Source organism: Rhinoderma darwinii, chromosome 3 (assembly GCF_050947455.1).
Source record: "Rhinoderma darwinii isolate aRhiDar2 chromosome 3, aRhiDar2.hap1, whole genome shotgun sequence".
Classification (NCBI taxonomy): domain Eukaryota; kingdom Metazoa; phylum Chordata; class Amphibia; order Anura; family Rhinodermatidae; genus Rhinoderma; species Rhinoderma darwinii.
The window spans coordinates 24565429-24593368 of NC_134689.1; the positions used below are offsets into that span (position 1 = coordinate 24565429).

General features: G+C 43.2%; 2 protein-coding genes across 2 annotated transcripts in view; both read right to left on the reverse strand.

Moving 5' to 3' along the window:
* LOC142748839 (proton-coupled amino acid transporter 1-like) overlaps positions 1-9883 on the reverse strand; it is a 45199-nt gene extending 35316 nt beyond the window's left edge. The window contains exons 1-3 of the mRNA XM_075856140.1: positions 9746-9883; positions 2343-2502; positions 1246-1336 (exon numbers count right to left, since the gene is read on the reverse strand). Of these exons, the coding sequence (XP_075712255.1) occupies positions 1246-1336; positions 2343-2497 (246 nt within the window). The 5' untranslated portion in view covers positions 2498-2502; positions 9746-9883. The remainder of the gene's footprint in view (positions 1-1245; positions 1337-2342; positions 2503-9745) is intronic.
* A 4316-nt stretch (positions 9884-14199) lies between these two features.
* Positions 14200-27889, reverse strand: LOC142748840 (ganglioside GM2 activator-like). Its single transcript, XM_075856141.1, has 4 exons — positions 27600-27889; positions 26490-26642; positions 17812-17994; positions 14200-15993 (listed from the first exon to the last, which is right to left on the reverse strand). The coding sequence occupies exons 1-4, from the start codon at positions 27702-27704 to the stop codon at positions 15832-15834; spliced, it is 603 nt and encodes a 200-aa protein (XP_075712256.1). The 5' UTR covers positions 27705-27889; the 3' UTR covers positions 14200-15831.
* Between the last annotated feature and the right edge of the window lie 51 nt (positions 27890-27940).

The window sequence follows — 27940 nt, forward strand, 5'->3', positions numbered from 1 at the left end:
GTGGGGAGCTCTCAAAACAAAAGGGAGCAAAAATTTTTATTCAACTACATTAGCAAATTAATTATTTGTAGTACCATGGGCACCTATGTCAATTGAAGAAAAAAAATAACAAAAATAATCCCAGACAACCCATTTAAAGTGGATTTTACAATGATGACCAATACATTGCAGAGGCTATTAATGAATAATCGGTGCGAGTTATACCCCTGGGACCCACCGACGAGCAAACACGACTGCAGTATACGGCGGAGCAATATCCATGCGAGTCTGGCTGTGCATGGTAACGCACTTAAGTCTTGTTTGTGAGAAAACCGCATTATCACCTATACACTGGATAGGTGATAAGTGTCTGATCGTTGGGATCCCCATTGATCATGAGATTGGGGGTCCTGCGTCCCCGTTTAAAAAGGAGCAGTGGTCGGGCCCGTGGGCCGTCGCTCCATCCAACTCCATGGGACTGATGGACATAGCCGAACGCTGTACCCTTTGTTCTATAATCTTGTTGCTCAGTAACTGAAGATACAACGTATTTTTTTTATCTTTCGCATAATGAAAAAAATAAGAGTCAATTATAACCAGAAATGAGGGAAATGGAGACATTTGTCATCAAAGCCGAGTGATGCACAAAGAAGCTTTCTGCCTCTCCAGTCATCCGGATAAGAAGCCTATCTATAAATAAAAGCGGATATTATGCACAACATGGACTGTAATATGAACAAACAAAAAAAAAAAAAAAAAAAGTATATATATATATATATATATATATATATATATATATATATATATATATATATATATAAAAAAAAAGAAGAAGGGGAGTATATAAAAAAGGTAGATGCTAATCGGAATTATTTTTTTTTTACTTCATATTGTACACAGAACAACCCCTGGTGCTAAAGTCACATCATCAACATACGCCACATGGGGTAGGATACTCTGAACATATTCTGGACAGACCCAAAATATAATTTCATTCATTGTTTACCAGGCACAGCGCCGTATATTTGATAGTGGCTGTGCCTGGTACTGCAGCTCCATCCCTGAGCTGCAGTTCCAGGCACAGCCATGACCAAATGCATGGCGCTGTGCCTGGTAAACAATAAAAGAGCTCTTTAGTCAGCTGATCAGCGTCAGGAGTCAGATCCCCATCAATCTGATATTGATGGCTTATCCGAAGGATAGGTCAACAATATCATAGTCGCTGGTAACCCCATTAAGGTTAAAAACAATGAGTGTTTTTCATACCACAATCCCAGCATTTTTCACAGCCAGTGGCAGTCCAAGAAGTCCAGTGCCAATGTTCCCTTTTAGTAAATGTATCAATGTCTGGAGCCATCTGCAATTGGAAAACATAAGAGGATCACAATTATCACAGTGACATCGAGGTATGCAGTTCTAATTTAACAGTATCAACTAGCAAACATCAAATTGTCACTTCGTAAATATAAGAAAATATATATATTTTTTTGTCCCAAATTTTGAGAACTCAATGGAGCAAAATACGGTAGAACAAAGTATTTGAAAGCAGATCTGTCAGCTGGATATGCTGGGAGGTATCATACAGCTACAGGTCCGTACTCCTATTATCCAAAACTGCAGAAAAAAAATAAATGGGTCTCATTGAAAAGGAGTCTGCTTGATTCATGAGGGCTGCGCTCCCCCCACCTCTCTCCGCAGTGACTGACATGCTATTGTGTACAGTATACGTGCATACAGCAGCCTGTCAGTCACTGCGGAGAGGGGCAGCGGAGCACATCCCTCAGCAAGCTAGCTTTTATGAACTCAATAACACTGTATGCAGGAAGCTCCCCCTAGTGGTTACTGCAGGCAGCCGCGAAGAAAAGTAAAGCTCTGACCGCTATAAAGATACGTTAGGAAATTTATCAGCACTAAATAAAAACACAATGTGTTCAAGGGAAGTTATTTGCTTTAAAGGGGTTGTTGAGGATTAGAAAACCATGGCTGCTTTCTTCCAAAAAAAACAGCACCACACCTGTCAAAAGGTTGTGCGTGGTATCGCAGCTCAGTCCCATTCTCCTCAATGGAGCGGAGCTGCAATACCAGACACAACTAATGGACAGGTGTGGCGCTGTTTCTTCTCCTAATTCTGGACAATCCCTTAAAGTCTTCTGCTTAGAACACAAACTATGCAACATCCCAGTCCAAGCATTGGTTTCATGCATCATGTCCTGGCAGGACATACAAATACCAGGAATGATTTGTAAGAAGTATTACTTTCCGGAAACCTATTCCTGGGAATGTAAGAGACGGCCGTTCACTTACCTCTAACACTTCCCTACATGTTATTACACAATGAGATCGTTGTCCGGCCATGCACTTACGTGGTGCTGCTGCTGCCGTGTTCTCCGAGCCGCTCGTACTGACTGGGTCTCGGGGTGAAGCTGTTGGTGATCCCAGGGGAACTCTCCTCACTGGGACTGGCCTCCGTGGAGCTGTAGTCATTGTACGCATCATTCCTCAGCCTGGTGGTAGCCATGATACCTAGACCGTCAAATCAAGATTAAAACGACAGTAACCATAGCGCTAGGGACGCTTCTTTACGATACACGAGACAAATCCATGTACTCAAAAGGGTTCTCTAGGATTTGGCCATTTAGTCACTTGACTGCAGCATGTGAAATTGAAAAAAAGGGAAGGGGGTGGGGAAATGTCAAGGCGATAATGTGGAAGTCATAACCTAATGTGTAAACAAACGAGAGAAAAACACATTCAAATAGATTTTAGGAAACCCAATATATATATATATAAAAAAAAGTGTTTAAACAAATAATAAAAATCAATGTTATGCAGCGCACAGGTCGCTCTGTAGAAGAGGTTTGCATTACTTATTATTGACCACATCATTTCAGACACATGCTATTACATCGCTGTGCCAGCCTCAGATGCCTCCCATTTATATCCGGCACCAGTCACCGGTGCCCCCCTTTACAACCTGCAACGGCTACAGAAGACCCCTTTTACAGTCTGCACCAGCCACAGGTGCCTTCCTTTAGAGCCTGCGCCAGCTATAGATGGCCGCCATAACAGTGACAGCCAAATATGCCCCCCTCCCATCTCTGCGGATTTTCTGCTGCCCTCCTCTGCCACCCACCTCTTCCCAGTCCCCTTCAGCCGCCACCACGAGCCTACACGGGGCGGGTGCTGCGAGTACCTTGTAACCTCCGGCTCCCCACATAGGCCCAGTGAATAGGTCATGTGATGGACACAGGTGCACAACTCGTTACAAGACACAGATCTGATACACCAAGGGTGCGGTCACGGTGCGTTTATGTTGCAGCGAGTCATTTTTCAATAGACGTCAATGGTGAAATGTGTGTTATGGACATTAACTTCATCTTCATAACGTCCGACCGCACGCAGTTACTGACCGCGCTGCCACAGTTGTTGCTGAACTGCTTGTATGTATGAGAGGGGGTTTGAATGAGCATTTGTATGAACCCCTCTCAATCTTTGCTAAGTGAAAATAAATTAGCTCCAATCGTCTATCGGCGTTCGTTACGTAAAATGTATCTGCCCATGTAAAGGGACCTTTAGATTACTCACTGCAATTGTTCTAGGGAACAGGCTAGCCACCCAGCAACAGCGGTCACGTTGGGTAATCCTGTGCTAGCGCGGGTTACCTCCAAATTTTTCCCAGGAGGCTTGGTGGCTTAACCGGTTACCTAGAACACAGTAAATTGCGGTTTAATATACCTTAAAGGGGTTAACTCCTGTGCCCACGTTATCCTATAGACATAACTGTACACCGATTTGCAGGAAGAGGCTATCTCCAAATACGAGTAGGGGTTAAACTGAGGCATCGTCCCCCATAGGATATAACGGTGGACGAACTCTCATTACATATACATTAAACGGATACCATTATAGCCTACGGTTCGGCATCCCTCACGTTCTCCGTTTAATGGATACGTCGGGAAGTTCCAGTGATGTAACCGTCCAATCATGGACATTTCTTTACCAAGTTCCTCTGAATACAATAGCGTAGTCGACGATGCTGGTCTATCAAGCAAAAAAAATAAGACAAGAAAAAAAAAAAAAAACAGTATACCCGACGTATAGCATTTGAAAGATGCCAAGAAAACACTCTTCTGGCTTCCGTCGGTACAACTGAAGCCGTTATTTTCATTACGACAAAAGATACGGAAGTCTGACTGAGCATGGATAAAATCATCTTCCTTTAAAGAGGCTCTGTCACCAGATTTTGCAACCCCTATCTGCTATTGCAGCAGATAGGCGCTGCAATGTAGATTACAGTAACGTTTTTATTTTTAAAAAACGAGCATTTTTGGCCAAGTTATGACCATTTTTGTAATTATGCAAATGAGGCTTGCAAAAATGGTCATAACTTGGCCAAAAATGCTCGTTTTTTAAAAATAAAAACGTTACTGTAATCTACATTGCAGCGCCGATCTGCTGCAATAGCAGATAGGGGTTGCAAAATCTGGTGACAGAGCCTCTTTAAGACACTAGTCATCTAAAGTGCCCCAGGCCTTTTGTCCTTAATAAGTTTTTATCGCCTTTTAATATCCTTGTATTTGGAGAGGACAAATACCATTACATTACATTGGTAAAGTCGGCCTTTACATTGGTACTGAAAACATGATTACAGTACGGGACAGTTGTCCCGCAGCGAGGCAGGGACTCCTAGCGTCGTACATAACTATGATGCTAGGAGTCCGGCTCCCTGCAGTGTGTTCGGTCCGGGACTTGCGGCCGAAATACGTTCCGTCCTTTACGGACCGAACATGCTCGTGTGAACCCAGCCTTATAGTACAGACCCGCTGATCGAAAGGGCCTCTTGTATTAGTAAGACGATCTCTTCAGGTCAGAAAATGATTTGCGGGCCCCAAAACCTTCCCTTGACCTCCCTTATGAAATCCAAATCTGGATGTTTGTGGCACTTCGGTGCCTGGTCTGACATTCCTGCAGCAGTTTACCAGCAGGCTCTTATATTGATTACGTTATTTAACCCTGGCCATATTATTAGAACCAACTGCTTTAAGCAGGGCGATCGTTGAGGCCAATAAGACCTTCATATTAGCCACGTTTCTTTTCTATTCTGCTTTCGTTAGCATTTGTAACAGAGAACCAACTGCGTTCCCAATTTTAACCGGTTTAGGACCAGGCTAGTTTAAACCTTCAGGACCAGACACCATTCATACATTTTTAGCACGCATTATGCGGTTATAACTTTTTTACCTGTTTGGCTAGTGATGTGATTTTTGCGTCATTTTTTCATGAAAAAAAGCGGTTTTCTTTTCCTATCATTTTATACGCATCAAAAACTATTGCTTTTTTTTACAATTTTAGCTTATTTTCTGGTAATAATATAGTTACCCTACAATAGACGTTATATTTTTGATACATTACACATTAGGGTAATTGGTTCAGGGCTGGTGTTGCTAAAATGATTGGAAGGGGAAGAGATTCTTTGGGGGGGGGGGGGTACTTTATGTGTATCTTCTATTTCATTTACTTTCGGTCATTGAGCGCTGTGTATGTAAAACCAGAGAATTCGCAAGCTGTGAAAACCGTTTCTATTTGCTCTCCAGGGTCCCTGACAGTATCTGACTGCCGGGCACCCAACATTCAGCTGTCCGATCGCTCGGTCAATGAGCTCAAGCCCCTGCCCTAGAAATGATGTGGCGCGGGGTTAAAGGACCAGGACGGGACGTTGTAAACATACAGTGGGCGCTCCTGTACCACTTAAACTGAATTTTTTTGTCATTGTCTGATACTTTGGGGCGCCTGTGATTGACAGCAAAGTCAGTCAAATTCAGGTCCAAGTAGTGCCTATATGTCTGGAATGTCAATTCAATTCCTCAGAACGTAATCATCCTCCTTAGTTGGGTTAAGTCTTAACGCTAGGGGTATGTTCACACGATTAACAAGATACGTCTGAAAATACGGAGCTGTTTTCAAGGGAAACCAGCACCTGATTTTCAGACGTTTTTGGAGCAACTCGCGTTTTTCGCTGCGTTTTCTACGGCCGTTTTTCAATAGAGTCTATGAGAAAACGGCTCCAAATACGTCCCATGAAGTGTCCTGCACTTCTTTTGACGAGCCGTAATTTTTCGCGCAGTATTTTGACAGTGACGCGTAAAATGACAGCTCGTCTGCACAGAACATCGTAAGACCCATTGCAAGCAATGGGCAGATGTTTGCCGACGTATTGGAGCCGTCTTATCAGGCGTAATTCGAGGAGTAAACCGCCTTCATTACGTCTGAAAAGAGGTCGTGTGCACATACCCCAACAGCGCAAAACCATCACGTCCGAGGTATCCGAAGTAGCCCATCTTCGAGAAAACAATTTACTAGGGGGTGCTTTACCTGCCAACCCCACTCGTCATTTGCAACTCACTGCGTTGGCCTCTGACTAGGCTGCTGACCATTTGCCAGTCTAGGACTTCTGTCTCTGATTCCTGTGGTGAGATGTGAGGTAAAGTCAACGCTTCTTGGTTGCTACTATGAGAAAACGTGCACGAACAAGTAGAATTCAAATTTTTGGCCCATTTTGTGAAACATAGTAGTACCTGGTGCATTCACTTGCCTTTTCCTTCTCCTCATAATAACCTACTCGAAGGAGGTAGAAGAAATAAACATGTCGGCTTTTTGCAGACACTCTGTGGTGACAACCCCACAGTGCGTCCACAAGGTAACACGCGTCCTCCTCCATCAGCAGGTGGAAAAATTCTGAGGTAACCCATATTAACACGGAATTACCCCACATGACTCCATGCTACATAGCGCAATAGCGGTCACTTTGCGCCATGTGGCTGCCTCCTGTGGAACAAAACCACTTTTTTGAAGTCTTGATGTTCTTTAGGTCCGAGTGACTTCCGTCTTATTTTCCAGCAAGAAAAACTCTGAAATACGGCATGTGATGGAACACGGATCCCCTGAAAACCTGTGAGAAAAAAAAGACTATGTTCCTCTGTATAAACTCGGGGGCACGCGGAGGTAAGAACATGGGGCCATAGTCTATTGGTGCTGTATTATGGATCAGTACAAGCATGAACTCGTAATCGAATAAGGAAAGGTTTTCCCTCTAGCGGATATATGGCTTCTCTCCTCACATGCACGTTCTGACAACCCCTCTAAGATGTGAATACAGTCACTAAAAAAAGGCGGCAAAATATCACACGTGAACTGGCCTAGGATAACGAGTGAAAAAAATCTCAAGTCCGGCAGTAATTCTGGTACAAATATCTCACATAATATACAGCGGTGGTCTGCAGTCAGTAAAACTACAACTCCTAGCATGTACCACCACCCTCTGGCAGATCATATAGAGCCGATCACGTAGCTATAGAGCAGGAGCCCCATTATGCAGCAAATGGTGTATGTTCGGGATCTGTACCCGCCTGCGATCAGTCCAGATAATATGAATACATATATTTTCTGTGTTTTAGGCAGTAACAAATGATTGCTGGGAACATGTCCAGTAATGGCTCCATATAAAAGGCTGGTAAACCGATGACCAGCTCAGGCCGCCCTCCACGCATCAAGAACATGGCACGTGACTGTACTGGAGATTGCACAATCTGAGACTTTTGCACTTTAATATGGGGAACTTGAAAACCAGTTAAGTCATAGAAAAAGAGCAGAGCCAGGAGCTCTCGATGACGCATAACAGGACACAGAGTCACGCAATGTATATAACCCTGGAGACACGGGTAGCAAAACCACGCTCACCCCGGAAGGCACCAGTCACCAGACTAAAGACATCAGAAGCATCACCGAAAAATTCAGGCTTAAATTAAAGGAACAATCCAGCAAAAAAAATAACAAAAAAAACCGTGTTAGGCCTTGTTCACACAGTACAGATTGGTTGCAGATATTGCATGTATTTTTTTTAGGCCAAAACCAGGAATGGAACCTAAACAGAAGAAATATATAAAGGAAGGCCTCAAAGTGTCTCCTATCCCGGACCCAATTCTGGGTTTGGCTTAAAAAAAAAAATGACATGCAAAATATGCACTGTGTGAACAAGGCCTTAAAGGGGTATTACAACCTCACACATTGCATATGCAGAGGATATGTCATAAATGTGTGATAGGTGCGGGTTCCAGCTCTGTGACTGACAGCTATGTAGGAAATGGGGGTCCTCAACCCGCTGGCTGATGCATCCAGGTGGAGAATGAATGGAGAGACGGTCGTCTGCAGTTGCTCGGCTGTTTCCGTAACTCCCATAGAACATAATAGAGAGCTGCGCACCTGGGTGACCACATCTCTATCTAGTCTCTGCCTGAAATCAGTGGCCACCTCACCAGGCGGCACACGGGTCTGGTCACCCCCGTTATCAATATAGGTGCGGGCACCCAACCTGGCGCCAATATCCTGTGGATATGCCAAAAATGTGTGAGATGGGAATAACACTTTAATACAGTTTTGGGCCTGAGTATTTAACACCGGGTACTGCCTGGAGAGTCCACCCTTGAAAACTATATTGCTGGTTTTGTATTCCAGTATACGGAACAGATTAATTTCTTAACATAAAACTTTCTAGACATAGATTGAAAACATAAAAGGGGCCTAGATTACTCTATACGGTGTTATTACTGGGATCAATGTATAAACTGTATGCAGTACACTCATAAGCTCCCTCTAGTGGTGCAGGTAGCCAGCATGTCATATTACAAATCTATGGATCACAAATTATGAGTTTGACCATTACAAAGAAATATTAACCCCTTCCCGACATATGACACACATTATATATATATATTTATTTAGTATCACCGTAATCGTATTAACCTGCAGAATAAAGTTAACATGCCATTTTAATTATACAGTGAGCGCCGTAAAAGCGAAGCACAATAAACAATGGATCGCTAGATTTTTTTTCCCCCATTTTCCACCCCGCAAATAATTTTTTCCCAGTTTCTTAGTGCTCTTGCACACAACCGAGATCGGGCCATGAAAAACGGTCGGCTGGATTTCCCGGTACAGGTGAACGGTACTCCTGATATAGACATTTTATGATGCTAAAATGTCTATACCAGGAGTCCCGTTAACCTGAACTGCGGTCGGGCCGCGATATCCAGCCGACACTCAGACCGTATTTCACGGCCCGATCTCAGTCGTGTGCAAGAGCATTTAGTACATTTCATGGTACAATAAATGGTGTAATGAAAACCAACAACTCGTCTTGCAAGAATCAAGCCCTCATGGGGGTATATCGACAGAAAAAGAAAAAAAAGTTATGGCTTTTGGAAGGTGGAGAGAAAAAAATTTAAATCTGAAATGGCTACGGCAGGAAGGGGTTAAGTAATTAATCAGCACAAAATTGTGGACCTAGAAATAAGATGATAGAAAGGGGTTGTCCAGTCGTCGTCCCCCCCCCCCCAGATAACTGTCTGACACCCAGCAAGGGTCGTGCATGTGCCCTGGTAATTAGAATAGCTGCTTATAACAACAAACCCTCAATAACCTCCCCCTCCCGTGTAATCACAATATTATTCCACACACCCTCCCGGCAGGAATATGATCATTCTTCATAACAACCACAATATTGACCCTCGCCATCCTCTGTACCGGCATTATAATAATGACCCTCGCCATCCTCTGTACCGGCATTATAATAATGACCCTCGCCATCCTCTGTACCGGCATTATTACCCTATTAATAACCACATTATAATGTTGGCCCTCGCCTGCCCCCGTACCGGCTTTATTACCCTACTAATGCCTATATCGTAATATGGACCTCCGCCGTACTTACATTCTCGGAGCCCCGCACGACCCGGCTGTGACACTAGCAGCAGTCCTCAGACACTTCCTGCTCCTCCGCTCTGTCAGCTTCACATCATTACCACCAGCTGCACACACAACAGTCACGTGAAGCGCGAGTCAGCTGATCGTCGCCATGACAACAGTCTCAATTTTTTTTCTGATTCGAACTTTATTGATTTTTTTTTTACAACTATATTGATTTCGTTGTTTATGCCTTTTTGTCTATAAACAGCTGTTTGTAATACATTTTTTGTTGCGTGTCACTTTTGTCACAGGTTTTGTCGCAGTTTCTCACAGTCACTAGGTGGCGCTGTAACGTTGTATAAAATAGTCGTTTCAGCGGTCATTGTTTTTTTAATGTATTCTGAATTTGGCCACACGGTGGCGCTGTGCATACATAGATTAGATGATTAGATAGATAGATAGATTAGATAGATAGGCCACGCCCCTACGTCTCGTTGGGCCTTTAGTTTTGTAGTTGGATTTCTTGAATAACTTTAAGGGTATGTTCACACGGCCTATTCACGGACGTAATTCGGGCGTTTTTGCCCCGAATTACGTCTGAAAATAGCGCCTCAATAGCGCTGACAAACATCTGCCCATTGAAAGCAATGGGCAGACGTTTGTCTGTTCACACGAGGCGTAATATACGCGCCGCTGTCAAATGACGGCGCGTAAATAGACGCCCGCGTCAAAGAAGTGACCTGTCACTTCTTTGGCCGTAATTGGAGCCGTTATTCATTGACTCCAATGAATAGCAGCGCTAATTACGGCCGTAATTGACGCGGCGTTCAAGCGCCTGCACATGCCGGTACTGCTGAAATTACGGGGATGTTTTCAGGCTGAAACATCCCCGTAATTTCAGCCGTAACGGACGCCCTCGTGTGAACATACCCTAATGGTCATTCCTTGGGGCAGTCTGAATTTATAACCACGGCTGATTTTGGTTTATTTACTGACTCTGCTGGCTCTGTTGGTTATGGCGCGTATTGGAATGGTCATTGGTCAGCTGGACAATTTTTGGATTTTGAATAAAGTGACAAAAAATGTAGTGTTGCTTGAGCTATGTCCAGTAGTGGGCGCTATGATTATCTGGGGTCAATTTTTTGCTAATAAAAGGTTAATTTTGAATACTGATAATAAAGGGGTAGTTTTTGCCATAAATTGCCTATCATCAAAAAGTGATGTAGTGTTTAAACTACCTCGTCATCCGGTCCTGCTCTGTTTAAGATTAACATTTGGTTGAAGGCAAGACATTTAAGGGGCACAAGGAATGATATTGCTGACGGATTACCTCGTTATCAGATGAGCAGATTTCGGGAGCTGGCCCCGGCAGCGGACGAGGACGGCATTTCCTGAACATCTGTCGGGCCGGATTTGGGAATGATTTCGGAGTATTTTTCAAGATCGGTTGCTCCAAAGACATGTCAAGATTATACGTCAGCATGGAAGATGTGGTTGGGTTTTTGCATTTCTTTAGAAATCAATACGTTTATAGGGGATGTTCGTAGTTTGCGTGTATTTATTTGTTCTTTGTTTGAGAGAGAATTCTCAGCCAGTTACATTTATAAGATTTTGGCTGGAATTTCCTTCTTTCAGATACGTCCTATTAATTCTTATTTTCAGGTTAAACAGCTCGTCAAAGGTTCCAAAACTGGTTTTAATTAAAAAGATAAGAAATTCCGTCTCATTTAAATTGCTTGAAAGATTGGTTATGGTCCTTCCTGAAGTGTGTTCTTCTGCTTTTGAAGCTCAATTGTTTAAAACATCCTTTGTACTTGCATTCTTTGGTGCTTTAACCCGTTAGTGACCGCCAATACGTCTTTTCACGGCGGCCACTAACGGGCTTTATTCTGATGCATAAGCCTTTTCACGGTGCAGCATCAGAATAAAGGAGAGCCGCCAGTTAAAACTCCCTGCTCTCAGCTACCAGAGGTAGCTGAGAACTTGAGGCACGCTGTTCAAGCGGGCGCATTGAAATCCGCCTGTTTAACCCCTTAGATGCGGCACTCAATAGCGAGCGCCGCATCTAAGTGGTTTTGGAGGGAGGGAGCTCCCTCTCTCACCCCACCGGCACTGCGATTCTATGGAAGCCGGGGGCCTAACAAAGACCCCCAGTCCTGCCAGTAGTGGATACCACGGTAAATTTTCTATGAGCTTGGACCGCAGAACACAGCCGTAATAAGGCATGCCCGTTCTTTCTGCGGTCCGGGCTCCTGGGCCATGTACAGACCATGAAAACCACAGTCGTGTGAATGGCCCCATAGGAATGAATGGGGCCGCAATTCTCCTGTGGATTTTCGGGGGTATTGCGGCCGCAAAAGCACGTTCGTGTGCATGGGGACTTATCTGTAATGCAGGCCTAAGGTTCTTGGTTCCTTATTAGTTCACGCTGATGGTATCTCATTGACCAAGTTTCAATTTAACAGTGTTGAAGAACTGTTTGTTAGTGCTAAATTTGGATAAGGTTAAACTTTCGTCACACCCCTTCCGAATTGGTGCAGCCACTGAGGCATCCGGTTTAGGTTTGCATGAAGCAGTTAAAAAAAAAAGATCGGTAGGTGGGAGTCAGATCGCTTCAAAACTTATATTAGGCCAGATTTAATTGTTTTATCATTTTCTTCTTAGGTTCCCGGAAGCTCGTTGTCTGGATTGTAGGACATTCTTTTGTATTCTGGGCTCAGAAGAGGGCAGCAGATCGTTGCAATACTGAAAATCTGTCCTTCAAAGTGAACAAGCTTAAAGGGTAACTAAATGTTTGACAAGCTTCTGTCATGTCAGAAGTTTGGATTGGTGGGGGTCCGAGCACTGAGACCCCACAAATCGCTAAAACGAAGCTGTTGTCAAACATTTAGTTACCCTTGAAGGTTTTTTGGTGAGGAGTTAGAGGTTTAAAGAGGCTCTGTCACCAGATTATAAGTGGCCTATCTCTTACATAATGTTATCGGCGCTGTAATGTAGATAACAGCAGTGTTTTTTTAGAAAGTCCTTATAGAAAGTAAACTTAAATTGGTATCCAATAAAAGCCAGTACCAACGTCAGGAAGTTGTATATACTGTAACCGCAAGCAAGGTCGTACATATCATTGAGGTAGCCAATGCACTTGCTATGGGGCCTATAGGGTGGGGACCACAGTTCAGGTTTTCTCGTTCATCCTTCTTCCTGAGCGATGTGAATCAAGGGCTCTCCATTGGCACAGCAACATTAAAACCATAAAAAGTAATCCAGCCTGACGGTTATGTTGTCTTCAACAGGGGATCAGTAAGGAGGGAGTGAGCCAGTACTGTGCCCTCCTGTCGAGGGATGGTGGTGGCATAAATCGTGGGATGGCATGGGGCCAGTGGTGTGAACCCACTTTGTCACCAAGGGATTTGACGTAGGGCTAAACCGGGGAGTGGAGTCTAAGGGAACCCCAGGTATTCACCCTTTAACCCCTCTACAGGTATCTGGACTTCGCTGCAGGGGAACCCTAGGTAGCTTCCCCAAGAGTAGTCCCCCTTTGTGACGGCTAATGTAACAGGTGAAGTGCAAGCTCAATTACAGCAAATGGAGTCAGGTATATCTAAAGGTCAGGGCAGGCGGCAGAGGTTCATCATGGGTCACTTGCAAGAGGTCAGGGCAGGTGGCAAACAAGAATGGTCAAGGCATAGGTCAAACACAGGTAATCCAATAATCGATGAAGTACACAAATAACACTTGGATGAACCAAATTGCTCTGGAAAAAAGAGCACAGAAAGGGAGAAGTCTTTATACCCAGAGAAAGCTGGGTGGAAAAATGTAACGCACGCTGGCCATTTAGGAGATAGGGAGCCAGCGAGTGTGAACAGTAGGACCCAGAGCACAATGGTGACAGTGTGGGCGCCCGACATACGCTGACCTGGGAGAAGGAGTGGTGCCAGCCAGAAGGAAGAACATGTCAGGAGCAGGTAAGTATAAGGCGCGGAGAGTAGAGGACATTACTTGAACCTTTAGGCCCCGTGCACTGGTAGCAGATTTGTTAAGGATTTTATGTCCGGATCTGCAGCTATAGCTTATAACAAATTGAAAAAAATAATAAAAACCGAAAAAAATCTTCTGGTTTTTTTTTTGGTCGCATTGTTTTCTCTTGTAGGAATTATATAACCGACAATCTCATGCGTATGGGAACTGGCAACCCCTCACCAGCCGTCCATTCTCAGGACAGAAAGGAGGATCTGTCTTGTTGGATTTTTTCGGCCGATCCAGAGCTGTCCGGCAGCAGATCACTCCTCTTCCGTACTTAAACATTATGTGCAAAGTAATGAGAGGCGATAAATGTCAGCAAAACAATTGTATGGCCACCCCAAACAAGTACTTGAGCATCTTGCCCTAAAATAGATGATCGCTATGTAAGAGAATCTGAGTTTAAGAATAGAAACATCACGGACATAGTAAATGAAATAAAGATCAAACTGACCAGCAGAGTTAAGTGAGGATATTTTATTAAGGCGTTTCATTGTCATGTGACATCATTAATTATTTGTATTGCTAAAGGCAAAAATATATTTACATCTTGTACAGCCAACAGACATGTGAGTCTTCTAGAGACATCGCCTCAGAGCAGGAGATAAGCTGCAGGCTTTAAGCTGGACACACATGGTCACTTTGTCAATGATTGGGTGACCAAAACAGACAAGGTCCATCCAGACATAAAGTCAAGCAGCCGGACCTCCTCCAGTGTCATAGTCGCCTGATGTGACAGCTTTACCGGTCCATTTAATGCCAGTTCCAATTAATATTGACAATTTTATTACTGGTTGCGTTAGGGCTCGTTCACATCTGCAACCGGGTTCTGTTTTTCTGCTCCACCATAGGAGCAGAACAACAAAAATAACGGAAGCTCGGGATCCGTTGTATGACGAAAAGCAACAACGTCTAACAGAACCCATTGACTTTACTGGGTTTCGTCGGGTTTCCGTCATTTTGCCAAACATAAGAGTGCACATTCTGCGCTATTTTGACAGACTAAAAAAACAACAGAATCTGTGACGGAGGCCCCTCACGGACCGTCCAACGCAGATGTGAACGGGTGACCACTAATTGTACAGCACTAACGAATATGTTGGTGCTATATAACAAGATTATACTAATAATAATAGTGACTGCTACCAGTGTAGTTGGATTCACTAGCATAAAAAAATTTGACTCTTCTCTCAAAAAGGACCAGTCACCTCTCCTGACAACTCTTTTATAGTAAATACTTACATTTCCCATTAAATAACAATTCTGTAACATCTTTTCTTAGAGCTCTGCAATGTGCTGTTCCTCTGTTATTCCTCCTGGAAATTCATGAATAAATTAACAACAGGATGTTACCATTCCCCTTCTCAATAGGATGTATCCCTACACCATCTGACACTGTCCGCACTGATTGGACAGTGTCAGCTTTTGGGGGTACACGCCCCATTGACAAGAGGAATTACAACAAATAGTTTTCAATTTGATCTCCTCCTATGTGCGGCAGCCTTGGCATCAGGAGACCCACATTCTCCTGATAGGCTCCCCCCTACAACATCCTGTGGATATTCCATGAATATCTATAGTGGAAAACCCCTTTAAGGAAGCAATTGTGGGGAAAAACGGGTAACAAATGAAGCATAAAATACACCAAAAACAGTACATGTGCATATATTATTATATTTCAGCTCAGTGAGGACTATTAAAGAATAACTAATAATTAAAAATTAATAATAATACAATAACGTGTGTTAATTCTTGTTAAATGTGTCAAGGACGTAATTTATTCTCACTTCAACGCAACCCTATATCAGTGATAATCTGTTTATTGCTCTATTTTACAGATTATTCCCGTGGAACGATCCACAACGCACAACATCGTGTGTATTTACACGTACATAATAAAAGTGATAAAACTTCAGGTTAATATTTTACGTTAGAGTGTTAGCAAACGATTAAAAAAAAATTGTACAAAGAAATATGTGAAGTAGAATGACGCCGTTTTACAGCCTTGGGCGCAACCTATTCCTTCATATATAAACGGGGTTGGCGCCAGAAGGGGGCAAAACTACTTGCGTGGTAAACGGTCTTCAGTGTCCTTCACAGATAAAAACCCGCTAAAGAAAAAGTGAGTTTGGCGCAACCAATCTCCTGGTCTCCGTGGCCGACGACAATTTGTATGCGGTAATTGCCTTTGGTGAACCAAGATGGGATAGACAGACTTGGAATTTCAAAGCTGGTGACAGGAAGATAGTAGGAACCCTTAAAATAAGGAAAAAATATGATTCGATTATTACATTATACATGAGGAAAATTTATCTGTCTGAGAATCTAATTCAAAGGTGACAACCAATATGGCTTGACCTGAGGAAGACGCCGGTGCGGCGTCGAAACGCGTAGCCTGTTAACAATAAACCCTTTTAAACACTATACCCACTGGAATGATCGTGGATGATCTCTATCCAAGCAGCGCCGTTGGTCCCCTCCTTTTCTTCTCTAAACCCAATCGTAAAACCAATATGGCTGACCTTCCCGTTGTGACTTTTGGCATCTAAATGACTCAGTGGTATCCCACTGCCAGACCTCTGCGCTCCAGTGCGATGACTAGGCCGCAGTGACACTGCTTTCATAGGGGGTCACATTATATAAATGCATTATTTTCCAATGGCTGCAGAACATTATATCCCTACAGATCAAACGTCACTGCAGTAAATTTCACCATGACCTATAGCCTTTGGACAATTTAATTTCGCCTAATTGGAGCACAGGAGACCGATTTAGACATCTTATCAGACAGATATATTTTACAATCTTCTTTTCCGGTTAGTTGATGCGGTTTGTCCCAGAAACTGTACCATACATCTTTACAGCTCCTTTTTTTTTTCTAATACAGAGCTCCTAATCCCCTGCTTCCCTTTTTCACATAAAATTGTGACTGGCTACAGCCATCACTAGGGGGAGCTCACTACATATGGACTTTTCCCATTGAACATAATACAAGCTGTATAAATCTGTATGGAGTGAGCTCCCCCTGGTGGTGGCCGTATGAATCCTGAATTTTATCAGACTTATTATAATTTTTTTTAGAACCGCTGCAAGTCTCCTATTAGAAAAAAAGGAATAAGTACTTAACTAGTCTTTCTCCCGACTATCCAGCGCTGACGCTCAAGCAGTGTTTGTTTACATGCAGGCAGCATATGACCGCAGCAGTCAATCAGAGCCCTCAACGGTGATGAGTTGTATTCCTGTCATCCTAGCGCCAATCACTCAGCGTTCGTTCCGGAAATACGACACGTCACCAATGAGGCCTCTGATTGGCAGCAGAAGAAACATGCTGCCCAAATGTAAACAAACACCAGCAGGACCGCTGGAGCAATAGCGCTGGATCTCTGGGGGAAAAGAATATGTGAGTAATGTGATTTTTTCTTTTAGGACATTTGCAGCTGTGCCCAAATTTTTTTAGAAAGTCGGATAATCCCCTAAAGCGTAACTAAACGTTTAACAAACTTCTGAGACCCCACCAATCGCTAAAACGAAGCGGCAAAAGTGCTCATGTATGCGCTCAGCCGCTTAGTTTCTGTCCGGCTTTTTCCGAAAATCAATATATCGGAGTACGGGCTCAATAGAAAATCTAGGAGCCCGTACTCCGATACATCGGCTTTCCGGAAAAAGCCGTACAGAAACGACAGGGCTGAGCGCTCACACAAGCACTTCTACTGCTTTGTTTTAGTGATTGGTGGGGGTCTCAGTGCTCGGACCCCCACCAATCAAAACTTCTGACATGTCACTGTGATATGTCAGAAGTTTGTTGAACGTTTAGTTACCCTTTTAACTCTATGACAGGAAAAAGGGGATTCTGAACTACATATAACTACACAGTGTGAGCCCTCCTAATGCTGTGGATCCTTAGCCAGTGTCAGAGTGCCCAAACGGTCAGACTGTCGCTAATTGAGGAAGAGATAGATAGATAGATAGATAGATAGATAGATAGATAGATAGATAGATAGATAGATAGATAGATAGATAGATAGATAGATTTCCAATCTAATTCAGGAGTATACAGCAGTTGGTGTCACTTACCTCTTGAAATGGACAGTGGCACGGTAGCCCATACGTGTGCAGGGGTTCTGGACATGACTGCCCCGGCTGAATTAACTGATCCAGAGTGTCACAAAAATTATCATAGGTGCAACTTCCTAAATCCTCTAAGCAGGGAATCTTTAGCCACTCGCCCATCAGTTCTTTCTCCGCTGTAACTTTTATCTATTGGATGAAACCATAAAAACAAAACATTTACACATAAAACAAAGAAGGAACCAAATACCAACCCTATATAATTATGCCATTGGGTGACTACCCCTGTACATGCTGTAATAGAAGCCATTTTGTTTGTCGGCTAGTTTTGTCAGAGACAGATATAACTAATATAGAAACCCATGAGAGACGAGGACAAACCTAGGAGTTATAATACTATGCATGTGACCTATGGTAGATGTATGAGAACTCATCTTTCTGACAAAAATACACATGCAAAAGAGCAGTTACTGACTGATTTAGAAGAGACACCAGTCAATGGGCGTTGAACCCGTGAATTGTGTGCCAGAAATGGCATGCTTGAGAATCTTCCTGGCACGTAGTGTATTATCTAGTGGCCAGAACTTCAGGAGGCTGGTGAGGAGGGGGAGGTGGTGCATCGCCTGCGCCTCTGCATCACAGACAGTGTGTAGCTGCACGGAGTGCAATCTTCCGCCTGCCGTCCACCAGACCACAGTCACAGTTTATTATCAATGTTTTGGAGGTCTTGTGGCTGGCACTGCTATGATGGTCCTGTGGCTGGCACTATATTTAATTGGTCCTCTTTTTGTCACTGTTATGAGTGTCCTGTGGCTGTGACTGTTATGGAGTCCTGTTACTGTCAGTTTTATTGGGATCCTATGACAGGCAATGTACGGTATTTGAGGGTCGTCTTGCTGTCACTGTTCTGGTAGTCCTGGTCCTGTGGTCGGTACTGTTAAGGGTTCATTTGGCTGTCACTGTTATGGGGTTCCTGTGTCAGGCACTTAATGCTATCAGTTTGTGTTCATTTTTAGGCTACGTGGGGCCAGAAAACCTCTGTAAATCGCTGTAAAATCATGTTGACATTTTTATTTCCAAAATTTTAATTTACCTAAATTTACTGCTGCCATGTAGTCCCAGCCTTATTGGTACTTTGGCACTCAAGAGAATTTCCCACAAAAAAGAATTACCAATTTGGCACACTGTGATCAGCGCCGCAACTAGGCTTTCTTTCACCCGGGGCAAAGGTTCAGTTTGCTGCCGTAGCCCTGACTCTATATACACTGGCCAAAGCAAAGCGCTTGTTGGCGCCCCCTGGCACATGCCCCTGTTGCCCCACTACCTAGACACACCCCTGCTTTGTCAAAACGGTTCACCACCCCTGCACTAGTCTTTTATAAACAGGCGACTGTCGTGTGCTAATGAGTTTACATATCGAGGACAAGTAATGTAAAATTCCCTTCAACCCTACATGTGTTTTATAAGACCGTATTGGCTGCTAGGAGAGGGACTTACATAATAAGACGGTATATGACAATATATGGGAAAAGGGGGGTGATGTTTAGGCAATTCCCTCAGGCCACATGCACACGACCGTAATTTTGATCCAGAATTAAGTAATTGTGAATCAAAATACTGATCCATTCATTTCTACGGCGCACGGACACGTTCCCGTATATTTACGGGAAGGTGTCTGGGCCGTAAAAAGGATCCGCAAAAAATAGGACAAGTCTTATTTTTTAGATTTACAGTCCATGCCCCTATACTTTGTAATGGGAGCACAGCCTGCAAATGCGGGTGACAGTCCGCGGCCGTCCGTGCAGGGGCCTCTCATAATCATGCAGGTTTAACAAATGTGATGTTACCATGCTTGCTCTTGAGGACTTAAAACTTTCATATAATCTGTGGTGTTTAACTACTTATCTTAAGAGGGTAAAAAGCAAACAGGGAAAGCTCAAGGAACGACTATGATGAAAAACAGTTTAGTCATCACCAAGAAATAAGATATTTACCACAGAACTTTATTAGGACATATTGAAGTCACAGAGGAGAGTCCTCCGCAATGAGCCAAAGTGATTACAATGACTGCAATGTGCGAACACAGCCTAAGGGTCCTTTTATACAGGCCGATATGGGCCGTGAAAACGAGGGAGATGTGCTGCCCACAACGATATTTTGTGCTACATAAAAGATGCGATCAACCGCTGAATGAGCGTTTGCTCGTTTATCGGCCGATCGTTGCCCAGTTTACACAGAATAATAATCGGAAACGAGTGTTCATATAAAGGCTAGTTTGCCCGATCATTGGCCCGTGTAATAGGATAGCGCTTGTGTGCCGCTGATCCTTCATAGCCGCCAATCAGCTGTTTTGAAGGAACAGCGACGAGCACCGCTGCTCTGATGAGCACAGCTGCTCCGGCAAGTGCCTCCCCCCCCCCACACACACATATACACATATACACACACACACACACACACACACCTTATCTGCAGCAGGTCTTCTCCAAAATGGCGCTGCTTTTCCCCCTACAAACCAGCTTTTATGCTGGGTTGCTCTGAACTGTGCATGCGCAGTACAGAGCGAGACAGGACAAGCACAGGATGTAACGAACGGCTCCCGTTCATTGTGTCCTAAGACCTGTAGCTGCCATATTCCATCTGTGTATGTGTCGTTAAGAGACACATACACAGATGAAATAAAACATGGCAGCCCCCAGTGAATAAAAAAAAAGTGTTAATACAAAAAAAACATTTTTATGTGAAAAAATAAATAAAGTACATATAACATTTTATTAAATAAAAACACATAAATTAATTAAAAAAAAAATTAATGACACCTTTCCTTTAATTGTGTATAGGAGGAGTACATTGCGGTGCAAGTAGGGCTCTGTTCACATGATGTTATTTTCTTCCATCGAAGGTATACCTTGGCAGTATTTACCTCTGACGGAAATGTCTGACATAAGTCACTGTATGGGCATACAGTGCCATACGTTGCCAATTGACTCCCATTGTCATAAAAAAGTATGCCATGCAGTAGAGGTTCTGTTGTATAGTAAAGTGCAGAAGACTAAGTATGACGACGTATACCAGCCCATCGTATGTCAAAAGTACACTCGGTTTAAAATACGATGGACACATGGAGCAATATGGATACATTCCACTTATGCATACGCCAAATGTATTCAAATACCGAGATGTGAACAGAGTCCTACATGATTAGTCATTGTGCCTTCTGGGTCCCCCGGGAGTAGGGACCCATTGTAACTGCACGCCCTATAACTGTATCGCAATTTAACAAAACCATATGCATGTATTTTTTAATAATGACAAGCTGTTGAATCACTACGATAAAAAAAAAAAGAGTTAAGAAAAAGTCTATGATGTGAATGAAGGGTCTGAATGTTGGATGTAGTTGGCATGTGGCCACGCTGCCCACGCAACTCACTGCACAGGCACAATGGAAATGTAGGTCAAGCTGGGAAGAAAAAGTCTCTATGAGAATCTAATGAATTGTGGTTATTAAAAGTTATACAAAGTATCCAAACCAGTTTTTCTAGTCTGCCTGTATAGGATGAATAATCCAAACCATTATTTGTTTTATAAATTATGGTAATACCAGTCCCCGATCTTCCCGATCTATTGACATAGATTTATAGGATACAATTCTGTCTGCAGCCTCCACTAAGGAGAGCTTAGAAGCAGTGGCGTCACTAAAAAGGTCAACCAAGTTGCATTTGTGACCGGGCCCCATAGCCTAGGGGGCTTACACACCCCTCTGCCACATTAAGCCCTTCTGGGGCCGGACATATAAGGCCCTGACGCTGGCGAGTCAGAATGTTGTGCACAGTGGTGCATACAAGGAAGAGAAGCCAGGAGCGAGCAGTGGTAAATAAATAAAGGTTTAGGGTCTAGCATCATTTTGTTTAGTCTGATCTGGGGTTTGATTTAGAAGTCTGGTCTAGGGTCTGAATTAACTTTGGGTTCCTGTCTGTTGTTTGATTTTCTACTTATGTGTATGAGTATCTGTGGTACCATTGTCCCAGCATGCTCTGATCATTTGTCAGGTCATGGAAGTTTCCACAGAAGTTGTGATTTTACCGGGACTCGATTGGCGAGTGTGTGTCACCCTAACTTTCACATGAAGCTGGTAAATGCTCAGGGAGGAAGGGGCGGCTCCATTCAAAAGCTTGGCATCGGGCCCAGTACTTTCTAGTTACGCACCAGCTTAGGAACTTTCTTCATCCTATTCATATACTCATCTCAATAGTACAACAGTTTGCAGAAAGTTCCTGAGCTCCCCCTAGAGGCAGATGCAGGCGTCCAAAATTTGTACTGTACTCAGCACGACTATGTATAACCCATTAATTTGAATTGGCGCTCAGACTACCTTTGAGTGCAGCTTGCCCTGCAATCACACCTGATCGCCAGGGATTAGAGCAGCCAGACCAATGATGAACAGATGATCTCTGAATTAGCTTCAGTCTAAATCCAGTTGGGGCATTTCCTGAATCATTAACAGAGCTCAGACACAATAACCTTGCATATTAAGCGTTACACCCTTTAATTTGCCCTTTGTCCCATATTCCCAATGCTCCTCAACAGTTATAATTGAAGCCAAGGGAAGCTGCCCCTAGTGGCTGTTGCAGGCAGACAGAATTGTATAATTGTAGTTTTCTGGGAACACACATTGATGGCCTGAGCAGAACTTTGATGCGACTGAACGGCTATGCCAGGCAGAGCCGCATGTGCCTGGATACACATTGAAGGGGCCATCGCGCTCACTGGTTCACTTCGTTCTGCGGGTGGGTGGGCGTCCTAGGGGTCACATTGACCTCTTTATAAGGATATATTATGACTTTTTTTTAGATTTAAAAAAACATATTTAAAAGGGAGTCACAAAACAATGTGTACAGAAGGCTTGTGATGTGACTCCGACAAATCTAGTCGAGTGGCACTAAAAAAATACAGTATAGTGGCATTGTGTTGGGTTTCCCAATTATGTACGTTATAGTTGATTGTGGCTAAAGCTTTGCAGAAGTGAAAAAGGAACTGGAATTATATTAATACGGAAGAGAAATAAGAACAGCATGTTTGTTTTATTTTGGATGCCGATTACAAAACTTCTGTTACTGGAGCATACCCCCAGCCAAAAACATGTCTGTACTCCCAAATCCTTATGTCCAGTCTTTTTCTAGTCAGCTGTTTGTGCTCCAGACCTCTTCTGCCTTCAGTTTCTGTGGCAGGAAGTAGCTGTCTTTACCAGTCATATTGGCACTGCGTCCTTCTGTCAACCGGTCACCCACAGGGCCATCTTTCCCTCTTTTATGTCATTCAGGCAGTAATTCATAGTGAGAGCTCTCCCATCCCTTTCACTGTGCAGAGACATGCTCGATGCAGTTACAGGGCAAAACATGATAGGATATCAGTGACCAAATGTTTATCTGTTCATCAGGTATGTGTCCGACAGACGAGAAGCCTCACCCTAATGTATAGATTACAACGTTTTGGAAAAACAAAGAATACTGGGAAATATTGATCTATGGGCGAGGGCCGGGTCGAGGGTAAGTCAAAGTAGGCAGCTGCCTAAGGCGCCTTTAAGGGGGGTGCAATTAATGAATAAAAAAAAGAATAAAATAGTACAACTAATTGGATGCTGTTATATAATTACATACAGTAATTACTTAGGTTGAAAAAAGACACATGTCCATCAAGATCAATTATAGATCATTAAAAGGTAAATGAACTGTAACCCTCTTTGCCATTTGTCATTAGATAAACATCTAGCCTTTTTTGAATGTTGTCCTTGTATTTGCCATCACTACCACATGGGGTAGGGCATTTCATAGTTTGACTACTCTAACTGTAAAGAACCCTTTCCTCTATTGACGTCTAAATTGCCTTTCCTCCAGATGTAAAAAATGTCCCCTGGTCCTTTGAACATTTCTAGGAATGAAAAAGTAATGTGCCAGGAAGCTTCATTAAATGGGTTTCTATGGTAGAGTAGCTGCACACAAGCCTCAGATCACCAAGCACAATGCCGGGCGTCGGATGGAGTGGTGTAAAGCACGCCGCCACTGGCGCAGCGGAAACGTGTTCTGTGGAGTGATAAATCATGTTTTACTAAATGGCAGCCTGATGGGGCTGCAGGATTTGGGCTAAGCCCTTTATTTCCAGTAAAGTGTTATGGTAATGCTTCAACATACAAAGACATTTCGGACAATTGTAGCTTCCAACTTTGTGACAACAGTTTTGGGTTGGGCCCTTTTCTGCTCCAGCATGACTATGCCCCAGTACAGAAGGTCCATAAAGATATGGTGGGGGGAGTTTGATGTGGAAGAACATAATTGGCCGCACAGAGCCCTGACCTCAACCTCATCCAACACCTTTGGGATCATTTGGAACGCCAATTGTGAACCAGGGTCTCTCAGCTTCTGACCTCATAAATGTTCTTCTGGATAAAAGGGCAAAAATTTCCACAGACACACTCCAAAATCTTGTGGAAAGCCTTCCCAGAAGAATGGAGGCTGGTAAATCCACAAACGGGGCCCCAACTCCATATTAACGCCCATGATTTTGGAATGGAATGTCTAAAATGCTCTTATAAATGTGGTGTCAGGTGTCCACACTTTTGGCCATGTAGCGTCACTTCTCATCCTTCTACTGTACCTTTCTGCACCGGGGACATTGGTTCAAATCAAACCAAGGCAAAATGTGCACGGAGTTTGGATGTTTTGTCCCTCAAAATCCAAAAATATACAAAAAATATTTTTATGCTATGGTATTGGCGATAGCGTGCCGGTGAGACCAATTACACTGTGTGCGCAGCGCTGCGGAATATGTCAGTACTACCAAAATATCAGGCAATAAATAAACCTTTATAAAAGTCTGTGCTTGGTTTACAGCTCAGGGCAAAGATCAGAGTATGAACCCTTGTTTATGGTGCGTTTCTTGACTGATACCTCTAATTTTCCACTATGATGTAAGAGCAATGATCTCGGATGGTGAATACACAGGATTGCAGGTTACACATTGCGGGTTTATGATCCGTAGCTACTAGTTGTAACAACAGGCAGTACAGAGTTTGCAGATGCGTCCCATTCCAATGCCCAGAGAACTCCACCATAGATGTCAATGCAAATGTAGCAGAGCTAAATTTGTTTTCAACGTTTTTTTTGCCCATTATTACTATTTTTTGTGCAAAAATGCAAACTCTGCTATACTACATCTAGTATTGGCAGTGAATGGTAAAATACATTTAAAAAAATGGGCTTTGTCAGATGGCTCCATATTTCCGGATAAATTTTGACATAATAAAAATGATTCGGATAATAATAAACAATAGTAAGAGTGACATTTTTGGATCGTCCATAATGGGAAATTCTTGGTTGTCGTTAAACGTCACAATCCTGCGGTAGAATAATCTCCACCAAAGATACAATCATTACTGCTCCATCTGATTAATTGCATTTAGATTTCCTGAACTAAATTCCTGTCTATAGACACCTGTAGTCATTTGAGTGATGATGGTTACACCCAGATATGAAGGGCAATGTCACATATATCTAGTGCTGTGTGTTGAGTAAAAATATTTTGTATACATGGGGTAATGTGACATGCTTGTTGCTGGTATTCCTATTACGCCATGGTCAGCTCTATCTATGTTTTTACAGTGAAATCCCGGTACCAATGCCATTTCCATGTAGGATAATTTGCGGGGACTCCTTCCAGGGTAGTAGGTGGCAGGAAAGCTGTTGGCGAGCTGACCACCCCAACAGAAGGAGTCAAACAATTAGTAAAGCCAAAGGACCAGTCCATTTCCTTTTATTGCATTACACATTTTGCCCAATGATGGCATGTAATACTGGCACATAATGGCACCTGAACTTGGCCAACAGCAACAGTTCACCGACTGCAATAGGTGCAGCCCATAGTATCATGGGCAGGACAACTTTAAAGTTATGGCTACACAACCATATACAGGCTGCCATATTGTGAGCTCAAATGATATTCATGACAATGCAATGTAATAGGATGTAAAAGTTTTTCCCATCATATTCCTATATCGCTGGGATATGCCATCACTTGTGCGATCGGTGGCGGTCCGTCTGCCAGGGAACTCACCGATCCCGAAAATGATGGAATTGCAACGATGATTCACTTGAATGGGGTCGTGCTGAAGATCCCCGCACAGTGGCGTCCCGGCCACCCGCTGTGAAGGGGCCACAATGCTAAATCAATCCTGCAGTCTCTTAAATCTCAAGATCGGTGGGGGTCCCAAAAGTTGGAACTCTACCGATCAAAAGGTGATGGAAAATCCTAGCGATATGACATCAGTTTGTGTAATGGGAATAACCCTTTAATGGCAAGAGTGCTAATAAAGCGATTCACATAATGGCTATGGTTTCACAGCGACTTTTGGTCGCAGAACAGTGGCAGTAAAATTGTGTGACCCCCAATGTTTCCCTATAAGAAAAAGTCAAAAACAGTAGCTGATGATTTACCGAATTCCAACACAGACCATGTAGGGATTCTTGCAATTGTCATGTCACTTCTTCCCTCCTAGGGAAACATTACAGTATCAGCGACTCGCAATGTAACTGCGACCGTCTTCGTGAAGCCCATGCCGGCAGGTAGCAGTGGATTGAGGTATGTAAATATCGGAACGTACATATAATATATAGGGAGATATAAGGACTCACCTTGACTGGAGAAGTCAGTGGTACGCTTGTATTCAGGATTGTGGACACTGTGATTTCCCCGGGAATCAATAAGGGGTCGGGTAGAATAGTAAGAGTCTTTATTTTACCAGGTAGAGTCTCAGCGTCACAATTGGCCCAAGAGAAACCATTAATCTGTGAAGACATCATATTATTGTGAAATAATCTATTAGGGAAAAATAATCAAATAATAATGCATTAAAATAAATTTTCAGAACACAATCCTATGCACTTTCTAATCTGTTTTTTGGACCCTTCAGAGCTGAGGACCTTCTCTTGCCATAGGATATGCCATCGCTTTCTGATCAGTGGGGGCCTGACTGCCGGGACCCCTACTGATCCTGAGAATTACGTTTTTCCCTGTACAGCAGAACTCCAGGAGTGGCCTCAGTGCCGCTTCATTTTCTTGATCGGTGAGATTCTCAGTTTCAGCGATTTACCATAATTTTCTAAGATTGGAAAATCCATTTAAAAACCCCCTACCATTTTGTGTCTACAAGTCCTATGCAGACCTATGTGTCTCCTGGATACAGACTACAAACAAACCCTGCGTAGTCTGATCTTGTAGTTTTATAATTCCTTCCATCCGTCCCCTACTTTTGTCAACCTACCGTCAGCAAGGAGTAAAGAACAGATCGTGTTTAGCTGCCAGATCCGACTACGCAGGCTTTAGTTGTAGTCTGTAACCATAGAGACACATAGGTTCGCAATGTATATGTATCATGATTTTTATACATGTAGCACAATGGCAGGCATCTTCAACCTGTAGCTTTCACAACTATAATGCTTTGCACTCGCTGGAGAAAACAACAAGTTGAGATACCAATAAGTAAACTGTTAATATATATATTTTATAAATAAAGATTGTTGAAATAAACACTGTGTGCGTTTGTTATTCGTCCTGCAGATCTTTGGGACCGAGGCCGCAGCGACATGTTTGTCAACAGGACGACTATGACAAAAGCGTAAAGTGATTTTTCAATAAACTTTATTGATAGAAACAGAGAACCCGTTATTAACCGTAGAGACTATAAAATCAAAGTACAATTTAAAGGAACACACCGTAAACATCAGAAGCGTGTTACAACTTACTGCTTTGATCCTCCATGGTAGTCGGTTGATTAATATTCCTGAAGCAGTCGCCAATGGCACTACAGCAATGATTGCAAAAAGAAAACATATACATGTCTGCGCCATTGTGGATAAATTCTGCGCCCACTCTCAGATAGTGCAGATATTGGTTAACCTATAGATGCTTCCTGCTCGGCACAGAAAATACAACCCTGACGACAGGCAACAGCAGAAAAGAGGAAATGCTGCACTAAATTCTCCCTGTCAGAAGTCACATGACACAACAGCTCAATAGCCTCAGGCTGCCTTGTTATGCACCGTGTGACCAGCAGCATTATGGGAGTGACAAGTAAACTACAGTA

Bases quoted from the DNA above. Each gene is read 5' to 3' on its own strand.
- LOC142748840 (XM_075856141.1), bottom strand. From the start codon at position 27,704: ATGGCGCAGACATGTATATGTTTTCTTTTTGCAATCATTGCTGTAGTG. The intron at 26,643-27,599 runs GTAAGTTGTAAC...ATGTCTTCACAG, and splicing joins TACCATGGAGGATCAAAGCA to ATTAATGGTTTCTCTTGGGC. The intron at 17,995-26,489 runs GTGAGTCCTTAT...TTCATCCAATAG, and splicing joins CACTGACTTCTCCAGTCAAG to ATAAAAGTTACAGCGGAGAA.